Here is a 17,728-nt window from a genome sequence, read left to right on the forward strand (position 1 = left end):
TTTTTTACACGTACATGTATATTGTGATCGGAAGTCACTGTCCATGGTGCTGAACCAGTTTAACTCTTTCAGCACCGTGGGCAGTGACTGTCTCCTGACGTCGCGTACCCGAACATTTTTTGCCGGGTTCGGTCAAAACGAGTTCGGCCGAACCCGGTGAAGTTCGGTGCGCTCATCTCTAATTTGACACTCCGTTTGGATGTTTGTAAACAGAAAAGCACGTGGTGCTTTTCTGTTTACATTCATCCTTTTGACAGCTCTTGCGCGAATCACGCAGTTCGCACGGAAGTGCTTACGTGCGGCATGCGTGGTTTTCACGCACCCATTGACTTCAATGAGTGCGTGATGCGCGAAAAACGCACGATTATAGAACATGTCGTGAGTTTTACGCAACACACTCGCGCTTCGAAAAATTCACGCATCGTCTGCACTGCCCCATAGAGTAATATAGGTGCGTACGACACGCGTGAAAAGCATGCGCGTATATTACGCTCGTGTAAATGAGGCCTTACACTGAGGATATTTCTTAATGACATTGGATGGATGTTGAGGGTCGTTGTCCTGCTGCAGAACAAATTTGGAGCCAATCAGACGCCTCCCTGATGGTATCACATGATGGATAATTATCTGCCTGGATTTCTCAACATTGAAGACACCAATAATCCTGACCAAAGACCCAACTCCATGTGCTGAAATACAGCCCCCTCCACCAGGCTTCACTGCTGCCTGCAGACCCTCATTATTGTACTGCTCTCCAGGACCCTCCACCAGGCTTCACTGCTGCCTGCAGACCCGCATTATTGTACCGCTCTCCAGGACCCTCCACCATCTTCACTGCTGCCTGCAGACCCTCATTATTGTACCGCTCTCCATGACCCTCCACCATGCTTCACTGCTGCCTGCAGACCCTCATTATTGTACCGCTCTCCCGGACCCTCCACCATGCTTCACTGCTGCCTGCAGACCCTCATTATTGTACCGCTCTCCAGGACCCCCCACCATGCTTCACTGCTGCCTGCAGACCCGCATTATTGTACCGCTCTCCAGGACCCTCCACCATGCTTCACTGCTGCCTGCAGACCCTCATTATTGTACCGCTCTCCCGGACCCTCCACCATGCTTCACTGCTGCCTGCAGACCCTCATTATTGTACCGCTCTCCAGGACCCCCCACCATGCTTCACTGCTGCCTGCAGACCCGCATTATTGTACCGCTCTCCAGGACCCTCCACCATGCTTCACTGCTGCCTGCAGACCCTCATTATTGTACCGCTCTCCTGGACCCTCCACCATGCTTCACTGCTGCCTGCAGACCCTCATTATTGTACCGCTCTCCCGGACCCTCCACCATGCTTCACTGCTGCCTGCAGACCCTCATTATTGTACCGCTCTCCAGGACCCCCCACCATGCTTCACTGCTGCCTGCAGACCCGCATTATTGTACCGCTTTCCCGGACCCTACACCATGCTTCACTGCTGCCTGCAGACCCGCATTATTGTACCGCTATCCAGGACCCTCCACCATGCTTCACTGCTGCCTGCAGACCCTCATTATTGTACCGCTCTCCCGGACCCTCCACCATGCTTCACTGCTGCCTGCAGACCCTCATTATTGTACCGCTCTCCAGGACCCCCCACCATGCTTCACTGCTGCCTGCAGACCCGCATTATTGTACCGCTCTCCAGGACCCTCCACCATGCTTCACTGCTGCCTGCAGACCCTCATTATTGTACCGCTCTCCCGGACCCTCCACCATGCTTCACTGCTGCCTGCAGACCCTCATTATTGTACCGCTCTCCAGGACCCCCCACCATGCTTCACTGCTGCCTGCAGACCCGCATTATTGTACCGCTCTCCAGGACCCTCCACCATGCTTCACTGCTGCCTGCAGACCCTCATTATTGTACCGCTCTCCTGGACCCTCCACCATGCTTCACTGCTGCCTGCAGACCCTCATTATTGTACCGCTCTCCCGGACCCTCCACCATGCTTCACTGCTGCCTGCAGACCCTCATTATTGTACCGCTCTCCAGGACCCCCCACCATGCTTCACTGCTGCCTGCAGACCCGCATTATTGTACCGCTTTCCCGGACCCTCCACCATGCTTCACTGCTGCCTGCAGACCCGCATTATTGTACCGCTATCCAGGACCCTCCACCATGCTTCACTGCTGCCTGCAGACCCTCATTATTGTACCGCTCTCCCGGACCCTCCACCATGCTTCACTGCTGCCTGCAGACCCTCATTATTGTACCGCTCTCCAGGACCCCCCACCATGCTTCACTGCTGCCTGCAGACCCGCATTATTGTACCGCTCTCCAGGACCCTCCACCATGCTTCACTGCTGCCTGCAGACCCTCATTATTGTACCGCTCTCCCGGACCCTCCACCATGCTTCACTGCTGCCTGCAGACCCTCATTATTGTACCGCTCTCCAGGACCCCCCACCATGCTTCACTGCTGCCTGCAGACCCGCATTATTGTACCGCTTTCCCGGACCCTCCACCATGCTTCACTGCTGCCTGCAGACCCGTATTATTGTACCGCTTTCCCGGACCCTCCACCATGCTTCACTGCTGCCTGCAGACCCTCATTATTGTACCGCTCTCCAGGACCCCCCACCATGCTTCACTGCTGCCTGCAGACCCTCATTATTGTACCGCTCTCCCGGACCCCCCACAATCTTCACTGCTGCCTGCAGACCCGCATTATTGTACCGCTCTCCAGGACCCTCCACCATGCTTCACTGCTGCCTGCAGACCCTCATTATTGTACCGCTCTCCCGGACCCCCACCATCTTCACTGCTGCCTGCAGACCCGCATTATTGTACCGCTCTCCAGGACCCCCCACCATGCTTCCCTGCTGCCTGCAGACCCTCATTATTGTACCGCTTTCCCGGACCCTCCACCATGCTTCACTGCTGCCTGCAGACCCTCATTATTGTGCCGCTCTCCAGGACCCTCCACGATCTTCACTGCTGCCTGCAGACCCTCATTATTGTACCGCTCTCCCGGACCCCCCACCATCTTCACTACTGCCTGCAGACCCTCATTATTGTACCGCTCTCCCGGACCCCCACCATCTTCACTGCTGCCTACAGACCCTCATTATTGTACCGCTCCCCACCACCTTCACTGTTGCCTGCAGACCCGCATTATTGTACCGCTCTCCAGGCCCCCCACCATGCTTCCCTGCTGCCTGCAAACCCTCATTATTGTACCGCTTTCCAGGACCCTCCACCATCTTCACTGCTGCCTGCAGACCCTCATTATTGTACCGCTCTCCCGGACCCCCCACCATCTTCACTACTGCCTGCAGACCCTCATTATTGTACCGCTCTCCCGGACCCCCACCATCTTCACTGCTGCCTGCAGACCCTCATTATTGTACTGCTCTCCAGGACCCTCCACCATCTTCACTGCTGCCTACAGACCCTCATTATTGTACCGCTCTCCACCACCTTCACTGCTGCCTGCAGACCCGCATTATTGTACCGCTCTCCAGGCCCCTCCACCATGCTTCACTGCTGCCTGCAGACCCTCATTATTGTACCGCTCTCCCGGACCCCCACCATCTTCACTGCTGCCTGCAGACCCGCATTATTGTACCGCTCTCCAGGACCCCCCACCATGCTTGCCTGCTGCCTGCAGACCCTCATTATTGTACCGCTTTCCCGGACCCTCCACCATGCTTCACTGCTGCCTGCAGACCCTCATTATTGTACCGCTCTCCAGGACCCTCCACGATCTTCACTGCTGCCTGCAGACCCTCATTATTGTACCGCTCTCCAGGACCCCCCACCATGCTTCACTGCTGCCTGCAGACCCGCATTATTGTACCGCTCTCCAGGACCCTCCACCATGCTTCACTGCTGCCTGCAGACCCTCATTATTGTACCGCTCTCCCGGACCCTCCACCATGCTTCACTGCTGCCTGCAGACCCTCATTATTGTACCGCTCTCCAGGACCCCCCACCATGCTTCACTGCTGCCTGCAGACCCGCATTATTGTACCGCTTTCCCGGACCCTCCACCATGCTTCACTGCTGCCTGCAGACCCGTATTATTGTACCGCTTTCCCGGACCCTCCACCATGCTTCACTGCTGCCTGCAGACCCTCATTATTGTACCGCTCTCCAGGACCCCCCACCATGCTTCACTGCTGCCTGCAGACCCTCATTATTGTACCGCTCTCCCGGACCCCCCACAATCTTCACTGCTGCCTGCAGACCCGCATTATTGTACCGCTCTCCAGGACCCTCCACCATGCTTCACTGCTGCCTGCAGACCCTCATTATTGTACCGCTCTCCCGGACCCCCACCATCTTCACTGCTGCCTGCAGACCCGCATTATTGTACCGCTCTCCAGGACCCCCCACCATGCTTCCCTGCTGCCTGCAGACCCTCATTATTGTACCGCTTTCCCGGACCCTCCACCATGCTTCACTGCTGCCTGCAGACCCTCATTATTGTGCCGCTCTCCAGGACCCTCCACGATCTTCACTGCTGCCTGCAGACCCTCATTATTGTACCGCTCTCCCGGACCCCCCACCATCTTCACTACTGCCTGCAGACCCTCATTATTGTACCGCTCTCCCGGACACTCCACCATCTTCACTACTGCCTGCAGACCCTCATTATTGTACCGCTCTCCCGGACCCCCACCATCTTCACTGCTGCCTGCAGACCCTCACTATTGTACCACTCTCCAGGACCCTCCACCATGCTTCACTGCTGCCTACAGACCCTCATTATTGTACCGCTCCCCACCACCTTCACTGTTGCCTGCAGACCCGCATTATTGTACCGCTCTCCAGGCCCCCCACCATGCTTCCCTGCTGCCTGCAAACCCTCATTATTGTACCGCTTTCCAGGACCCTCCACCATCTTCACTGCTGCCTGCAGACCCTCATTATTGTACCGCTCTCCCGGACCCCCCACCATCTTCACTACTGCCTGCAGACCCTCATTATTGTACCGCTCTCCCGGACCCCCACCATCTTCACTGCTGCCTGCAGACCCTCATTATTGTACTGCTCTCCAGGACCCTCCACCATCTTCACTGCTGCCTACAGACCCTCATTATTGTACCGCTCTCCACCACCTTCACTGCTGCCTGCAGACCCGCATTATTGTACCGCTCTCCAGGCCCCTCCACCATGCTTCACTGCTGCCTGCAGACCCTCATTATTGTACCGCTCTCCCGGACCCCCACCATCTTCACTGCTGCCTGCAGACCCGCATTATTGTACCGCTCTCCAGGACCCCCCACCATGCTTGCCTGCTGCCTGCAGACCCTCATTATTGTACCGCTTTCCCGGACCCTCCACCATGCTTCACTGCTGCCTGCAGACCCTCATTATTGTACCGCTCTCCAGGACCCTCCACGATCTTCACTGCTGCCTGCAGACCCTCATTATTGTACCGCTCTCCCGGACCCTCCACCATCTTCACTACTGCCTGCAGACCGTCATTATTGTACCGCTCTCCCGGACCCCACCATCTTCACTGCTGCCTGCAGACCCTCATTATTGTACCGCTCTCCAGGACCCTCCACCACGCTTCACTGCTGCCTACAGACCCTCATTATTGTACCGCTCTCCACAACCTTCACTGTTGCCTGCAGACCCGTATTATTGTACCGCTCTCCAGGACCCCCCACCATGCTTCCCTGCTGCCTGCAAACCCTCATTATTGTACCGCTTTCCCGGACCCTCCACCATGCTTCCCTGCTGCCTGCAAACCCTCATTATTGTACCGCTTTCCAGGAGCCTACACCATCTTCACTGCTGCCTGCAGACCCTCATTATTGTACCGCTCTCCCGGACCCCCCACCATCTTCACTACTGCCTGCACACCCTCATTATTGTACCGCTCTCCCGTACCCTCCACCATTTTTACTACTGCCTGCAGACCCTCATTATTGTACCGCTCTCCCGGACCCCTACCATCTTCACTGCTGCCTGCAGACCCTCATTATTGTACCTCCTCTCCAGGACCCTCCACCATGCTTCACTGCTGCCTACAGACCCTCATTATTGTACCGCTCTCCACCACCTTCACTGTTGCCTGCAGACCCGCATTATTGTACCGCTCTCCAGGACCCCCCACCATGCTTCCCTGCTGCCTGCAAACCCTCATTATTGTACCGCTTTCCCGGACCCTCCACCATGCTTCCCTGCTGCCTGCAAACCCTCATTATTGTACCGCTTTCCAGGACCCTCCACCATCTTCACTGCTGCCTGCAGACCCTCATTATTGTACCGCTCTCCCGGACCCCCCACCATCTTCACTACTGCCTGCAGACCCTCATTGTTGTACCGCTCTCCCGGACCCTCCACCATCTTCACTACTGCCTGCAGAGCCTCATTATTGTACCGCTCTCCCTGACCCTCCACCATCTTCACTGCTGCCTGCAGACCCTCATTATTGTACCGCTCTCCAGGACCCTCCACCATACTTCACTGCTGCCTGCAGACCCTCATTATTGTACCGCTCTCCAGGACCCTCCACCATCTTCACTGCTGCCTGCAGACCCTCATTATTGTACCGCTCTCCAGGACCCTCCACCATGCTTCACTGTTACCTGCAGTCCCTCATTATTGTACCGCTCTCCAGGACCCTCCACCATGCTTCACTGCTGCCTGCAGACCCTCATTATTGTACCACTCTCCCTGACCCTCCACCATCTTCACTGCTGCCTGCAGACCCTCATTATTGTACCGCTCTCCAGGACCCTCCACCATCTTCACTGCTGCCTGCAGACCCTCATTATTGTACCGCTCTCCAGGACCCTCCACCATGCTTCACTGTTACCTGCAGTCCCTCATTATTGTACCGCTCTCCAGGACCCTCCACCATGCTTCACTGCTGCCTACAGACCCTCATTATTGTACCGCTCTCCAGGACCCTCCACCATGCTTCACTGCTGCCTGCAGACCCTCATTATTGTACCGCTCTCCAGGACCCTCCACCATACTTCACTGCTGCCTGCAGACCCTCATTATTGTACCACTCTCCAGGACCCTCCACCATGCTTCACTGCTGCCTGCAGACCCTCATTATTGCACCGCTCTCCAGGACCCTCCACCATGCTTCACAGCTGCCTGCAGACCCTCATTATTGTGCCGCTCCTCAGGACCCTCCACCATGCTTCACTGCTGCCTGCAGACCCTCATTATTGTACCGCTCTCGAGGACCCTCCACCATGCTTCACTGCTGCCTGCAGACCCACATTATTGTACCGCTCTCCCGGACCCCCACCATCTTCACTGCTGCCTGCAGACCCTCATTATTGTACCGCTCTCCAGGACCCTCCACCATGCTTCACTGCTGCCTACAGACCCTCATTATTGTACCGCTCTCCACCACCTTCACTGTTGCCTGCAGACTCGCATTATTGTACCGCTCTCCAGGACCCCCCACCATGCTTCCCTGCAAACGCTCATTATTGTACCGCTTTCCCGGACCCTCCACCATCTTCACTGCTGTCTGCAGACCCTCATTATTGTACTGCTCTCCTGGACCCTCCACCATCTTCACTGCTGCCTGCAGACCCTCATTATTGTACCGCTCTCCAGGACCCTCCACCATGCTTCACTGTTACCTGCAGACCCTCATTATTGTACCGCTCTCCAGGACCCTCCACCATGCTTCACTGCTGCCTGCAGACCCTCATTATTGTACCGCTCTCCAGGACCCTCCACCATGCTTCACTGCTGCCTGCAGACCCTCATTATTTTACCGCTTTCCCGGACCCTCCACCATCTTCACTACTGCCTGCAGACCCTCATTATTGTACTGCTCTCCAGGACCCTCCATCATGCTTCACTGCTGCCTGCAGACCATCATTATTGTACTGCTCTCCAGGACCCTCCACCATGCTTCACTGCTGCCTGCAGGCCCTCATTATTGTGCTGCTCTTCAGGACCCTCCACCATGCTTCACTGTTACCTGCAGACCCTCATTATTGAACCGCTCTCCAGGACCCTCCACCATGCTTCACTGCTGCCTGCAGACCCTCATTATTGTACCGCTCTCCAGGACCCTCCATCATGCTTCACTGCTGACTGCAGACCCTCATTATTGTACCGCTCTCCAGGACCCTCCACCAGGCTTCACTGCTGCCTGCAGACCCTCATTATTGTACCGCTCTCCAGGACCCTCCACCATGCTTCACTGCTGCCTGCAGACCCTCATTATTGTACCACTCTCCCGGACCCCCCACCATCTTCACTACTGCCTGCAGACCCTCATTATTGTACCACTCTCCCGGACCCTCCACCATCTTCACTGCTGCCTGCAGACCCTCATTATTGTACCGCTCTCCAGGACCCTCCACCATGCTTCACTGCTGCCTGCAGACCCTCATTATTGTACCGCTCTCCAGGACCCTCCACCATGCTTCACTGCTGCCTGCAGACCCTCATTATTGTACCACTCTCCCGGACCCCCCACCATCTTCACTACTGCCTGCAGACCCTCATTATTGTACCACTCTCCCGGACCCTCCACCATCTTCACTGCTGCCTGCAGACCCTCATTATTGTACCGCTCTCCAGGACCCTCCACCATGCTTCACTGCTGCCTGCAGACCCTCATTATTGTACCGCTCTCCAGGACCCTCCACCACCTTCACTGCTGCCTGCAGACCCTCATTATTGTACCGCTCTCCAGGACCCTCCACCATGCTTCACTGCTGCCTGCAGACCCTCATTATTGTACCGCTCTCCCGGACCCTCCACCATGCTTCACTGCTGCCTGCAGACCCTCATTATTGTACCGCTCTCCAGGACCCTCCACCACCTTCACTGCTGCCTGCAGACCCTCATTATTGTACCGCTCTCCAGGACCCTCCACCATGCCTCACTGCTGCCTGCAGACCCTCATTATTGTACCGCTCTCCAGGACCCTCCACCATGCTTCACTGCTGCCTGCAGACCCTCATTATTGTACCGCTCTCCAGGACCCTCCACCACCTTCACTGCTGCCTGCAGACCCTCATTATTGTACCGCTCTCCAGGACCCCCCACCATGCTTCACTGCTGCCTGCAGACCCTCATTATTGTACCGCTCTCCAGGACCCTCCACCATGCTTCACTGCTGCCTGCAGACCCTCATTATTGTACCGCTCTCCCGGACCCTCCACCATGCTTCACTGTGGCCTGCAGAATTTTTCCACAACTGCCTAAAACGTTTGCACAGTACTGTATATAGAAGATGCGGCTTCACCACCAAACAATTCATTGTCTAAATCTATACATAGTGTTGAGCAAATCTCATATACTCCAATCACACCTAAAGCTGAATTCTGAATTCTACTGCAAAGATCTCGGGCAGCTCAAATAGGAGGGTAACTGTGAGCACAGCCCTGATGGATTTTATGCCAGCAGCTCTGGAGGTGACTGGAGTAAGAGACATAATGTAACAGCAGGATTTTGAGTGCAGCTTTGGATGTGACTAGAGTATAAGACCTGATCATAACAAAGTTACTTACGTTTCACAGAGATGTAACCTATGCCAGCAGAAGCCCCTTCCTGTGGCCCCCAATAAAGGCATGAGGCATTCATCTATGGACAGATGTAGTGAAGTGAAGGCAAATATTGGGTTTGGCACTTTAACCCCTCCCCTCCCATTCTTTATTGGGACCTTATAATGATGTCCTGAGCCGCTCCCAGTTTATAGAGTAAAAAGGAATTTCCGATCGCCGCCGTCTCCTCCCGTTACGCCTTGTGCTGAATACATTCATTAAGGAGAAATCTCAATCTTACATCTTAATTATCCTCTTCGGGTAAAATAAAATCAGGCGGCGTCTTCGGTGATCGTCTCGCTATCTTGTTGGGGCAAAAACGAAAAAATTAAATAAGTGCTGCCCTACGGGATAAAATAACGGAACGTGCGGTTTTCTCTGCCCACAAGATGGACCCTAGCGCTGGGGGCAGGTGAAGTGTCAGCTCTGCTGGTTCACAGGTAGATGATTGGTTGTGGTTCTAGCTTATTTGTGACGATGCTGCAGGCGAGCGACGAGGCGAGACCACCGCCCGGTGCAGTTACGGCTGAGGGTTTGTACATTCAGGTAGATGAGACTTGGGCAGATTGTGCGTTTTCCTGATGTCCTGAGATTTTCGCTGCCGGTCTCCTGTAATGTGATGTGTTCGCGAGTGAAAAACGGAAACGCCGCAATTTACGATAATTCCCATTTGATAAGCACAAGCTGTTTACGGTATCCGTCTGTCGGGACCACGGTCCTCACCTGATACGCCAAGCGCGATGGGTAGGCGGAAACTCTGAGCCGGTCGAGACGTTTATGATGAGAGAACGTGGACGGAGCGACGACCCCCCGACAGACGGACGCCGTTTATACGGTAACAGATCCAGTAAGTGGGAGGTCAGAGGTCACTCCGGCAATCTGCTGAACACCTCGTGCAGGAGCGGGGTGAAATCCGGCTGAATGTCCCAGATGTGCAGCAGCTGCTTACTGTGCTCGTCGTTCATGGTACGCAGCTCCGTCAGACACTCCATGATCTTTGCAAAAAGGAATCTGGAAAAAAATAAAATCAGAAGTCAAAAGTCACTTGGCACACCTGTACAGCAGTCACCGGAGGGCAGGTAACACGAGACACACCTGTACAGCAGTCACCGGAGGGCAGGCAACACGAGACACACCTGTATAGCAGTCACCGGAGGGCAGGTAACACGAGACACACCTGTACAGCAGTCACTGGAGGGCAGGTAACACGAGGCACACCTGTACAGCAGTCACCGGAGGGCAGGTAACACGAGGCACACCTGTACAGCAGTCACCGGAGGGCAGGTAACACGAGACACACCTGTACAGCAGTCACTGGAGGGCAGGTAACACGAGACACACCTGTACAGCAGTCACTGGAGGGCAGGTAACACGAGACACACCTGTACAGCAGTCACTGGAGGGGGCAGGTAATACGAAACACACCTGTACAGCAGTCACTGGAGGGCAGGTAACACGAGACACACCTGTACAGCAGTCACTGGAGGGCAGGTAACACGAGACACACCTGTACAGCAGTCACTGGAGGGCAGGTAACACGAGACACACCTGTACAGCAGTCACTGGAGGGCAGGTAACACGAGGCACACCTGTACAGCAGTCACTGGAGGGCAGGTAACACGAGACACACCTGTACAGCAGTCACCGGAGGGCAGGTAACACGAGACACACCTGTACAGCAGTCACCGGAGGGCAGGTAACACGAGACACACCTGTACAGCAGTCACTGGAGGGCAGGTAACACGAGACACACCTGTACAGCAGTCACTGGAGGGCAGGTAACACGAGACACACCTGTACAGCAGTCACTGGAGGGGGCAGGTAATACGAAACACACCTGTACAGCAGTCACTGGAGGGCAGGTAACACGAGACACACCTGTACAGCAGTCACTGGAGGGCAGGTAACACGAGACACACCTGTACAGCAGTCACTGGAGGGCAGGTAACACGAGACACACCTGTACAGCAGTCACTAGAGGGCAGGTAACACGAGACACACCTGTACAGCAGTCACCGGAGGGCAGGTAACACGAGACACACCTGTACAGCAATCACTGGAGGGCAGGTAACACGAGACACGCCTGTACAGCAATCACTAGAGGGCAGGTAACACGAGACACACCTGTACAGCAGTCACCAGAGGGCAGGTAACACGAGAGACACCTGTACAGCAGTCACCGGAGGGCAGGTAACACGAGACACACCTGTACAGAAGTCACCGGAGGGCAGGTAACACGAGACACACCTGTACAGCAGTCACTGGAGGGCAGGTAACACGAGACACACCTGTACAGCAATCACTAGAGGGCAGGTAACACGAGACACGCCTGTACAGCAGTCACTGGAGGGCAGGTAACACGAGACACACCTGTACAGCAGTCACTAGAGGGCAGGTAACACGAGACACACCTGTACAGAAGTCACCGGAGGGCAGGTAACACGAGACACACCTGTACAGCAGTCACTGGAGGGCAGGTAACACGAGACACACCTGTACAGCAATCACTAGAGGGCAGGTAACACGAGACACGCCTGTACAGCAGTCACTGGAGGGCAGGTAACACGAGACACACCTGTACAGAAGTCACTAGAGGGCAGGTAACACGAGACACGCCTGTACAGAAGTCACTGGAGGGCAGGTAACACGAGACACACCTGTACAGAAGTCATTGGAGGGCAGGTAACACGAGACACACCTGTACAGAAGTCACTGGAGGGCAGGTAACACGAGACACGCCTGTACAGAAGTCACTGGAGGGCAGGTAACACGAGACACACCTGTACAGAAGTCACCGGAGGGCAGGTAACACGAGACACACCTGTACAGCAGTCACTGGAGGGCAGGTAACACGAGACACACCTGTACAGCAGTCACTGGAGGGCAGGTAATACGAGACACACCTGTACAGCAATCACTAGAGGGCAGGTAACACGAGACACGCCTGTACAGCAGTCACCGGAGGGCAGGTAACACGAGACACACCTGTACAGCAGTCACTGGAGGGCAGGTAATACGAGACACACCTGTACAGCAATCACTAGAGGGCAGGTAACACGAGACACGCCTGTACAGCAGTCACCGGAGGGCAGGTAACACGAGACACACCTGTACAGCAATCACTGGAGGGCAGGTAACACGAGACACGCCTGTACAGCAGTCACCGGAGGGCAGGTAACACGAGACACACCTGTACAGCAGTCACTAGAGGGCAGGTAACACGAGACACACCTGCACAGCAGTCACTGCAGGGCAGGTAACACGAGGCACACCTGTACAGCAGTCACCGGAGGGCAGGTAACACGAGACACACCTGTACAGCAGTCACCGGAGGGCAGGTAACACGAGACACACCTGTACAGCAGTCACCGGAGGGCAGGTAACACGAGGCACACCTGTACAGCAGTCACTGGAGGGCAGGTAACACGAGACACGCCTGTACAGCAATCACTAGAGGGCAGGTAACACGAGACACACCTGCACAGCAGTCACTGGAGGGCAGGTAACACGAGACACACCTGTACAGCAATCACTAGAGGGAAGGTAACACGAGACACACCTGTACAGCAGTCACCGGAGGGCAGGTAACACGAGACACACCTGTACAGAAGTCACCGGAGGGCAGGTAACACGAGACACACCTGTACAGTAGTCACCGGAGGGCAGGTAACACGAGACACACCTGCACAGCAGTCACTGGAGGGCAGGTAACACGAGACACGCCTGTACAGCAGTCACCGGAGGGCAGGTAACACGAGACACACCTGTACAGCAGTCACTGGAGGGCAGGTAACACGAGACACACCTGTACAGCAGTCACTAGAGGGCAGGTAACACGAGACACGCCTGTACAGCAGTCACTGGAGGGCAGGTAACACAAGACACACCTGTACAGCAGTCACTGGAGGGCAGGTAACACGAGACACACCTGTACAGCAGTCACTGGAGGGCAGGTAACACGAGACACACCTGTACAGCAGTCACCGGAGGGCAGGTAATACGAAACACACCTGTACAGCAGTCACTGGAGGGCAGGTAACACAAGACACACCTGTACAGCAGTCACTGGAGGGCAGGTAACACGAGACACACCTGTACAGCAGTCACTAGAGGGCAGGTAACACGAGACACACCTGTACAGCAGTCACTGGAGGGCAGGTAACACGAGACACACCTGTACAGCAGTCACTAGAGGGCAGGTAACACGAGACACACCTGTACAGCAGTCACTGGAGGGCAGGTAACACGAGACACACCTGTACAGCAGTCACTAGAGGGCAGGTAACACGAGACACACCTGTACAGCAGTCACCGGAGGGCAGCTAACACGAGACACACCTGTACAGCAGTCACCGGAGGGCAGCTAACACGAGACACACCTGTACAGCAGTCACTAGAGGGCAGGTAACACGAGACACACCTGTACAGAAATCACCGGAGGGCAGGTAACACGAGACACACCTGTACAGCAGTCACCGGAGGGCAGGTAACACGAGACACAACTGTACAGCAGTCACTGGAGGGCAGGTAACACGAGACACACCTGTACAGCAGTCACTGGAGGGCAGGTAACACGAGACACACCTGTACAGCAGTCACTGGAGGGCAGCTAACATGAGACACACCTGTACAGCAATCACCGGAGGGCAGCTAACATGAGACACACCTGTACAGCAGTCACCGGAGGGCAGCTAACACGAGACACACCTGTACAGCAGTCACCGGAGGGCAGCTAACACGAGACACACCTGTACAGCAGTCACTGGAGGGCAGCTAACACGAGACACACCTGTACAGCAGTCACCGGAGGGCAGGTAACACGAGACACACCTGTACAGCAGTCACTGGAGGGCAGCTAACACGAGACACACCTGTACAGCAGTCACCGGAGGGCAGGTAACACGAGACACACCTGTACAGCAGTCACCGGAGGGCAGCTAACACGAGACACACCTGTACAGCAGTCACTGGAGGGCAGCTAACACGAGACACACCTGTACAGCAGTCACCGGAGGGCAGGTAACACGAGACACATCTGTACAGCAGTCACTAGAGGGCAGGTAACACGAGACACATCTGTACAGCAGTCACCGGAGGGCAGGTAACACGAGACACACCTGTACAGCAGTCACCGGAGGGCAGGTAACACGAGACACACCTGTACAGCAGGGGAATTTGACTGGAAGTAATTTTTCTACTATAAATGAAAGTTTTGAGGAGGAGCGACACCCGACAAGAAGCACAGGTGAGACATGAGAGGTGGGAGCTGATCACATGACACGTACGGCAGAGCTGATTTATACCCGCACACATCTCACCTGCTCTGCAGAGATGGCGGCCGCTGGCTCTCTATGTAAGCCATGAGGGTTAACGCCAGATGTTCCTGGATCTTATCGATTTTTTGATGGTCGCGGACACCCGGCCGGTCTGGAATACAAAGTCACAAGTCTCAAAAGATGCGAACAAAAAAGCGTCTGTCTCCGAGCATCAAGACGCTGCAACAACATGTGACCCCCGCACTCGTGAACGCACCACATGACCCGTGACCCCATTTCTGACAAGTACGTGGTCACATGAGCTGCTGGACGCGAGACGAGCGGAAGAACGCACGAGTGGTCACATGACCACAGTTCTGATACATGTGATACACAACAGAAGTGCAACAATTTATAATTGCAACATTTTGACTACAGAATTCTTCGGGTTGTATTTTTTTAACTTATTTCTTTAAACACGTAATAGCGCCCCCACCTGATGACCACTTTATTTATTTTCTACAATGTTCCTGTTCTCTTGGTCGCGGGAGTTGTGTGTTACAGAAATGTTCTTCCTTCTATGACTGGGATAGGCAGCTGCAACCATTGTCAGCCATTTTGAAGTCTATGGGAAGCTGTTTTTGGTCACTCGGTCACCCAGCTTACATTCATAGACACTTCCCTGATTCTTCCGCTCCCTTTTTTCTTCCCTAGTCCATCAGTCTTGTGGCGGTTACTCTCATAGACCCTGTGGCTACTTTCTATTAGTACATAAGGGGGAGGGGCAAATATGACAATGCCACATAACAGCCCACATGAACTACAGACTACTAAAGGTTCAGATGTTTGTAAATGGCTCCCGTCTGTAAGGGGGTGGAGTTTATGATAACTATCTATAGATACAGGTGGAGGTGACCCATGTGCCACACGTTACTGTACCTGCGGAGAACAGGGAGATGGCTTGCATCAGCGCGTACTCCTCAATGTGCAGGCACAGCTTCCGCAACATACAGTGGAATCGTATCAGCGGCTGTAAAAAGAGCTGGTGGAATCCGGCTGCGGGGGAGGAGACAATAGAATCGCTATGATTACGATAGGGCACGTATACGGCAACGTATGACAAGCGGGCGTGCTGTATACTCACCCATGGCCAGATCGTCACTGTTATAGCTGAACTGACCACATGACCAGGTTTGCGTCCTGTAGTCGAAAACCGAGTTAAATCGTATGACGCAGAGCTCCAGGGCGCAGCCTTTCAGAAGAGCGATCTGGTCCTCCATACCCAGATCCCTGATAGGTCAGACGCAGGGGAGGAAGTCACATGACTGCACATACAGGAATGCCTGGTAGGGCAGTGTCATTATATGGAGGGAGTTCTGTACCTGAAATACGGGACAATTTTGGCAAAGTTTATGATTCCCTTGATCATATAGGTGACCAGGTCGGATATGTGAGGTAACATCAAGAAGGCAGTGGATTCCTGGTGCTGGTCCGGGGGATCCTGGTGCCGCCTGATAGGCTAAGAATAAAACGTCAATTATTTAAGTGCAAGTTACATATGAGTGATATTCTGTAATCGCCAAACTATATCCTATGTCACCCCTACAGCCGGCACCTAATGAAAGGTTATCCTCAAAATCGCTGCCTAATGAGCCATGATCTAATCCCATGCAGAGCTGCTGTGTAAAGCATGGCGGAAATACAGAGCAGAAGCCTAAACTCCATGAGACAGGAGGTACATGTCAGATTACCCTAGACTTTAATGAACATTTCAGCTAAGCTGGAGTCATTGATAGCAATGTCCTAACAGAGCAGAGCTGCAGGGTAAAGCATGGAGGACAAGCAGAGCTGCAGTGTAAGGCATGGAGGACAAGCAGCACAGCAGCTTGATGAGAAATATAATGGATTTCAGACTACCTCCAACAGACAATGCAGCTCAGCCGGAGTCCCTGATCATAGCTGATTAACCCTTACTTACATAAGAGTGGACGAGCCCTTTAAGAATAAAGCCTCGTACTCCACCCCCCGCGCATACGTCTAGAATGTTCTTCCCGTTTTATTTATACCCGGTAGTTCCTGAAGTGGGTGAAGTTCCAGTCAAACGTCTTCTTCTGAGCTTCTGAGAGCTGCCTCACCATCTTCTCCTGCTCCTCCGTCAGGCTGGTCGCGGGGGGCAGGGCCGGTACCGGGGACAACCCCTGCTTCTTCTTAATGAGGGAACGTCGGAGCTTTACGGCCTCGTCGGACATGATCACTGCGGGTGAGAAAAAAACCATCAGAACTTGGAGTCCTTCCCCCTCCTGTCCTAGAGTCAGAAGGCCAATAAACACGGTGTAAAGTCGCCACCGCCAAAGGCCGTTTCCATAGACATGTCCGCCTGTATTTTCGGAGCACACATTTGTGTCTATGCAGCCGGCAGATTATGCAGCTCCGGTACTGGGAACGCGCAGCCGGCGCAACCCTCGCTGCGTCTGACCGCCAACTCAGCCTACGACGTATCTCTGCGGCTATGGGCGTGGCCTCCCCAGGAAAATTAACCCGACCGCAACAATAAAGCAGAGGGAGGCGGGACCTGCGGAGCCGCAGCCACATTTACATATAGGTGTCACTATGGTTACCAACGTACGCTCCTTCTTCATCCCGATGTCCAGGCATTTCTTCAGCCGGCAGGACTGGCAGTGCCGCCGATTATTCTTGTTGATGACGCAGGCGTTCTGGAAGGGGCAGCTGAGACGCAGGCTCCGTTTCATGGCGCGCCTGGTGGAGAAGAGACATCACATGTTTAGCAGAGGGGAACGTGACCCACGGGTAGATGAGGGAACACGAATAATGTGACACACAGGGACAGAGGGGACGCTAATAACAGGACACACGGGGAGAGGAGATTAAATGTGACACATGGGGATAGAGGGAACACAGGGAGATGAGGGGACACTATTAAAT

The 17,728-nt window shown here is 54.5% G+C and overlaps 1 protein-coding gene across 1 annotated transcript in view; it reads right to left on the reverse strand.

Annotated features, from left to right (window-relative positions):
• Window positions 1-8,775: 8,775 nt before the first annotated feature.
• The window catches only part of NR1I2 (nuclear receptor subfamily 1 group I member 2), a 48,964-nt gene continuing 40,011 nt past the window's right edge, over window positions 8,776-17,728 (reverse strand). Inside the window, exons 3-9 of the mRNA XM_075851025.1 lie at window positions 17,412-17,542; window positions 16,852-17,039; window positions 16,168-16,304; window positions 15,930-16,075; window positions 15,725-15,841; window positions 14,849-14,957; window positions 8,776-10,541 (exon numbers count right to left, since the gene is read on the reverse strand). Of these exons, the coding sequence (XP_075707140.1) occupies window positions 10,397-10,541; window positions 14,849-14,957; window positions 15,725-15,841; window positions 15,930-16,075; window positions 16,168-16,304; window positions 16,852-17,039; window positions 17,412-17,542 (973 nt within the window). The 3' untranslated portion in view covers window positions 8,776-10,396. The remainder of the gene's footprint in view (window positions 10,542-14,848; window positions 14,958-15,724; window positions 15,842-15,929; window positions 16,076-16,167; window positions 16,305-16,851; window positions 17,040-17,411; window positions 17,543-17,728) is intronic.

The sequence above is a fragment of the Rhinoderma darwinii genome, chromosome 2 (genome assembly GCF_050947455.1).
Source record: "Rhinoderma darwinii isolate aRhiDar2 chromosome 2, aRhiDar2.hap1, whole genome shotgun sequence".
NCBI classification, from domain to species: domain Eukaryota; kingdom Metazoa; phylum Chordata; class Amphibia; order Anura; family Rhinodermatidae; genus Rhinoderma; species Rhinoderma darwinii.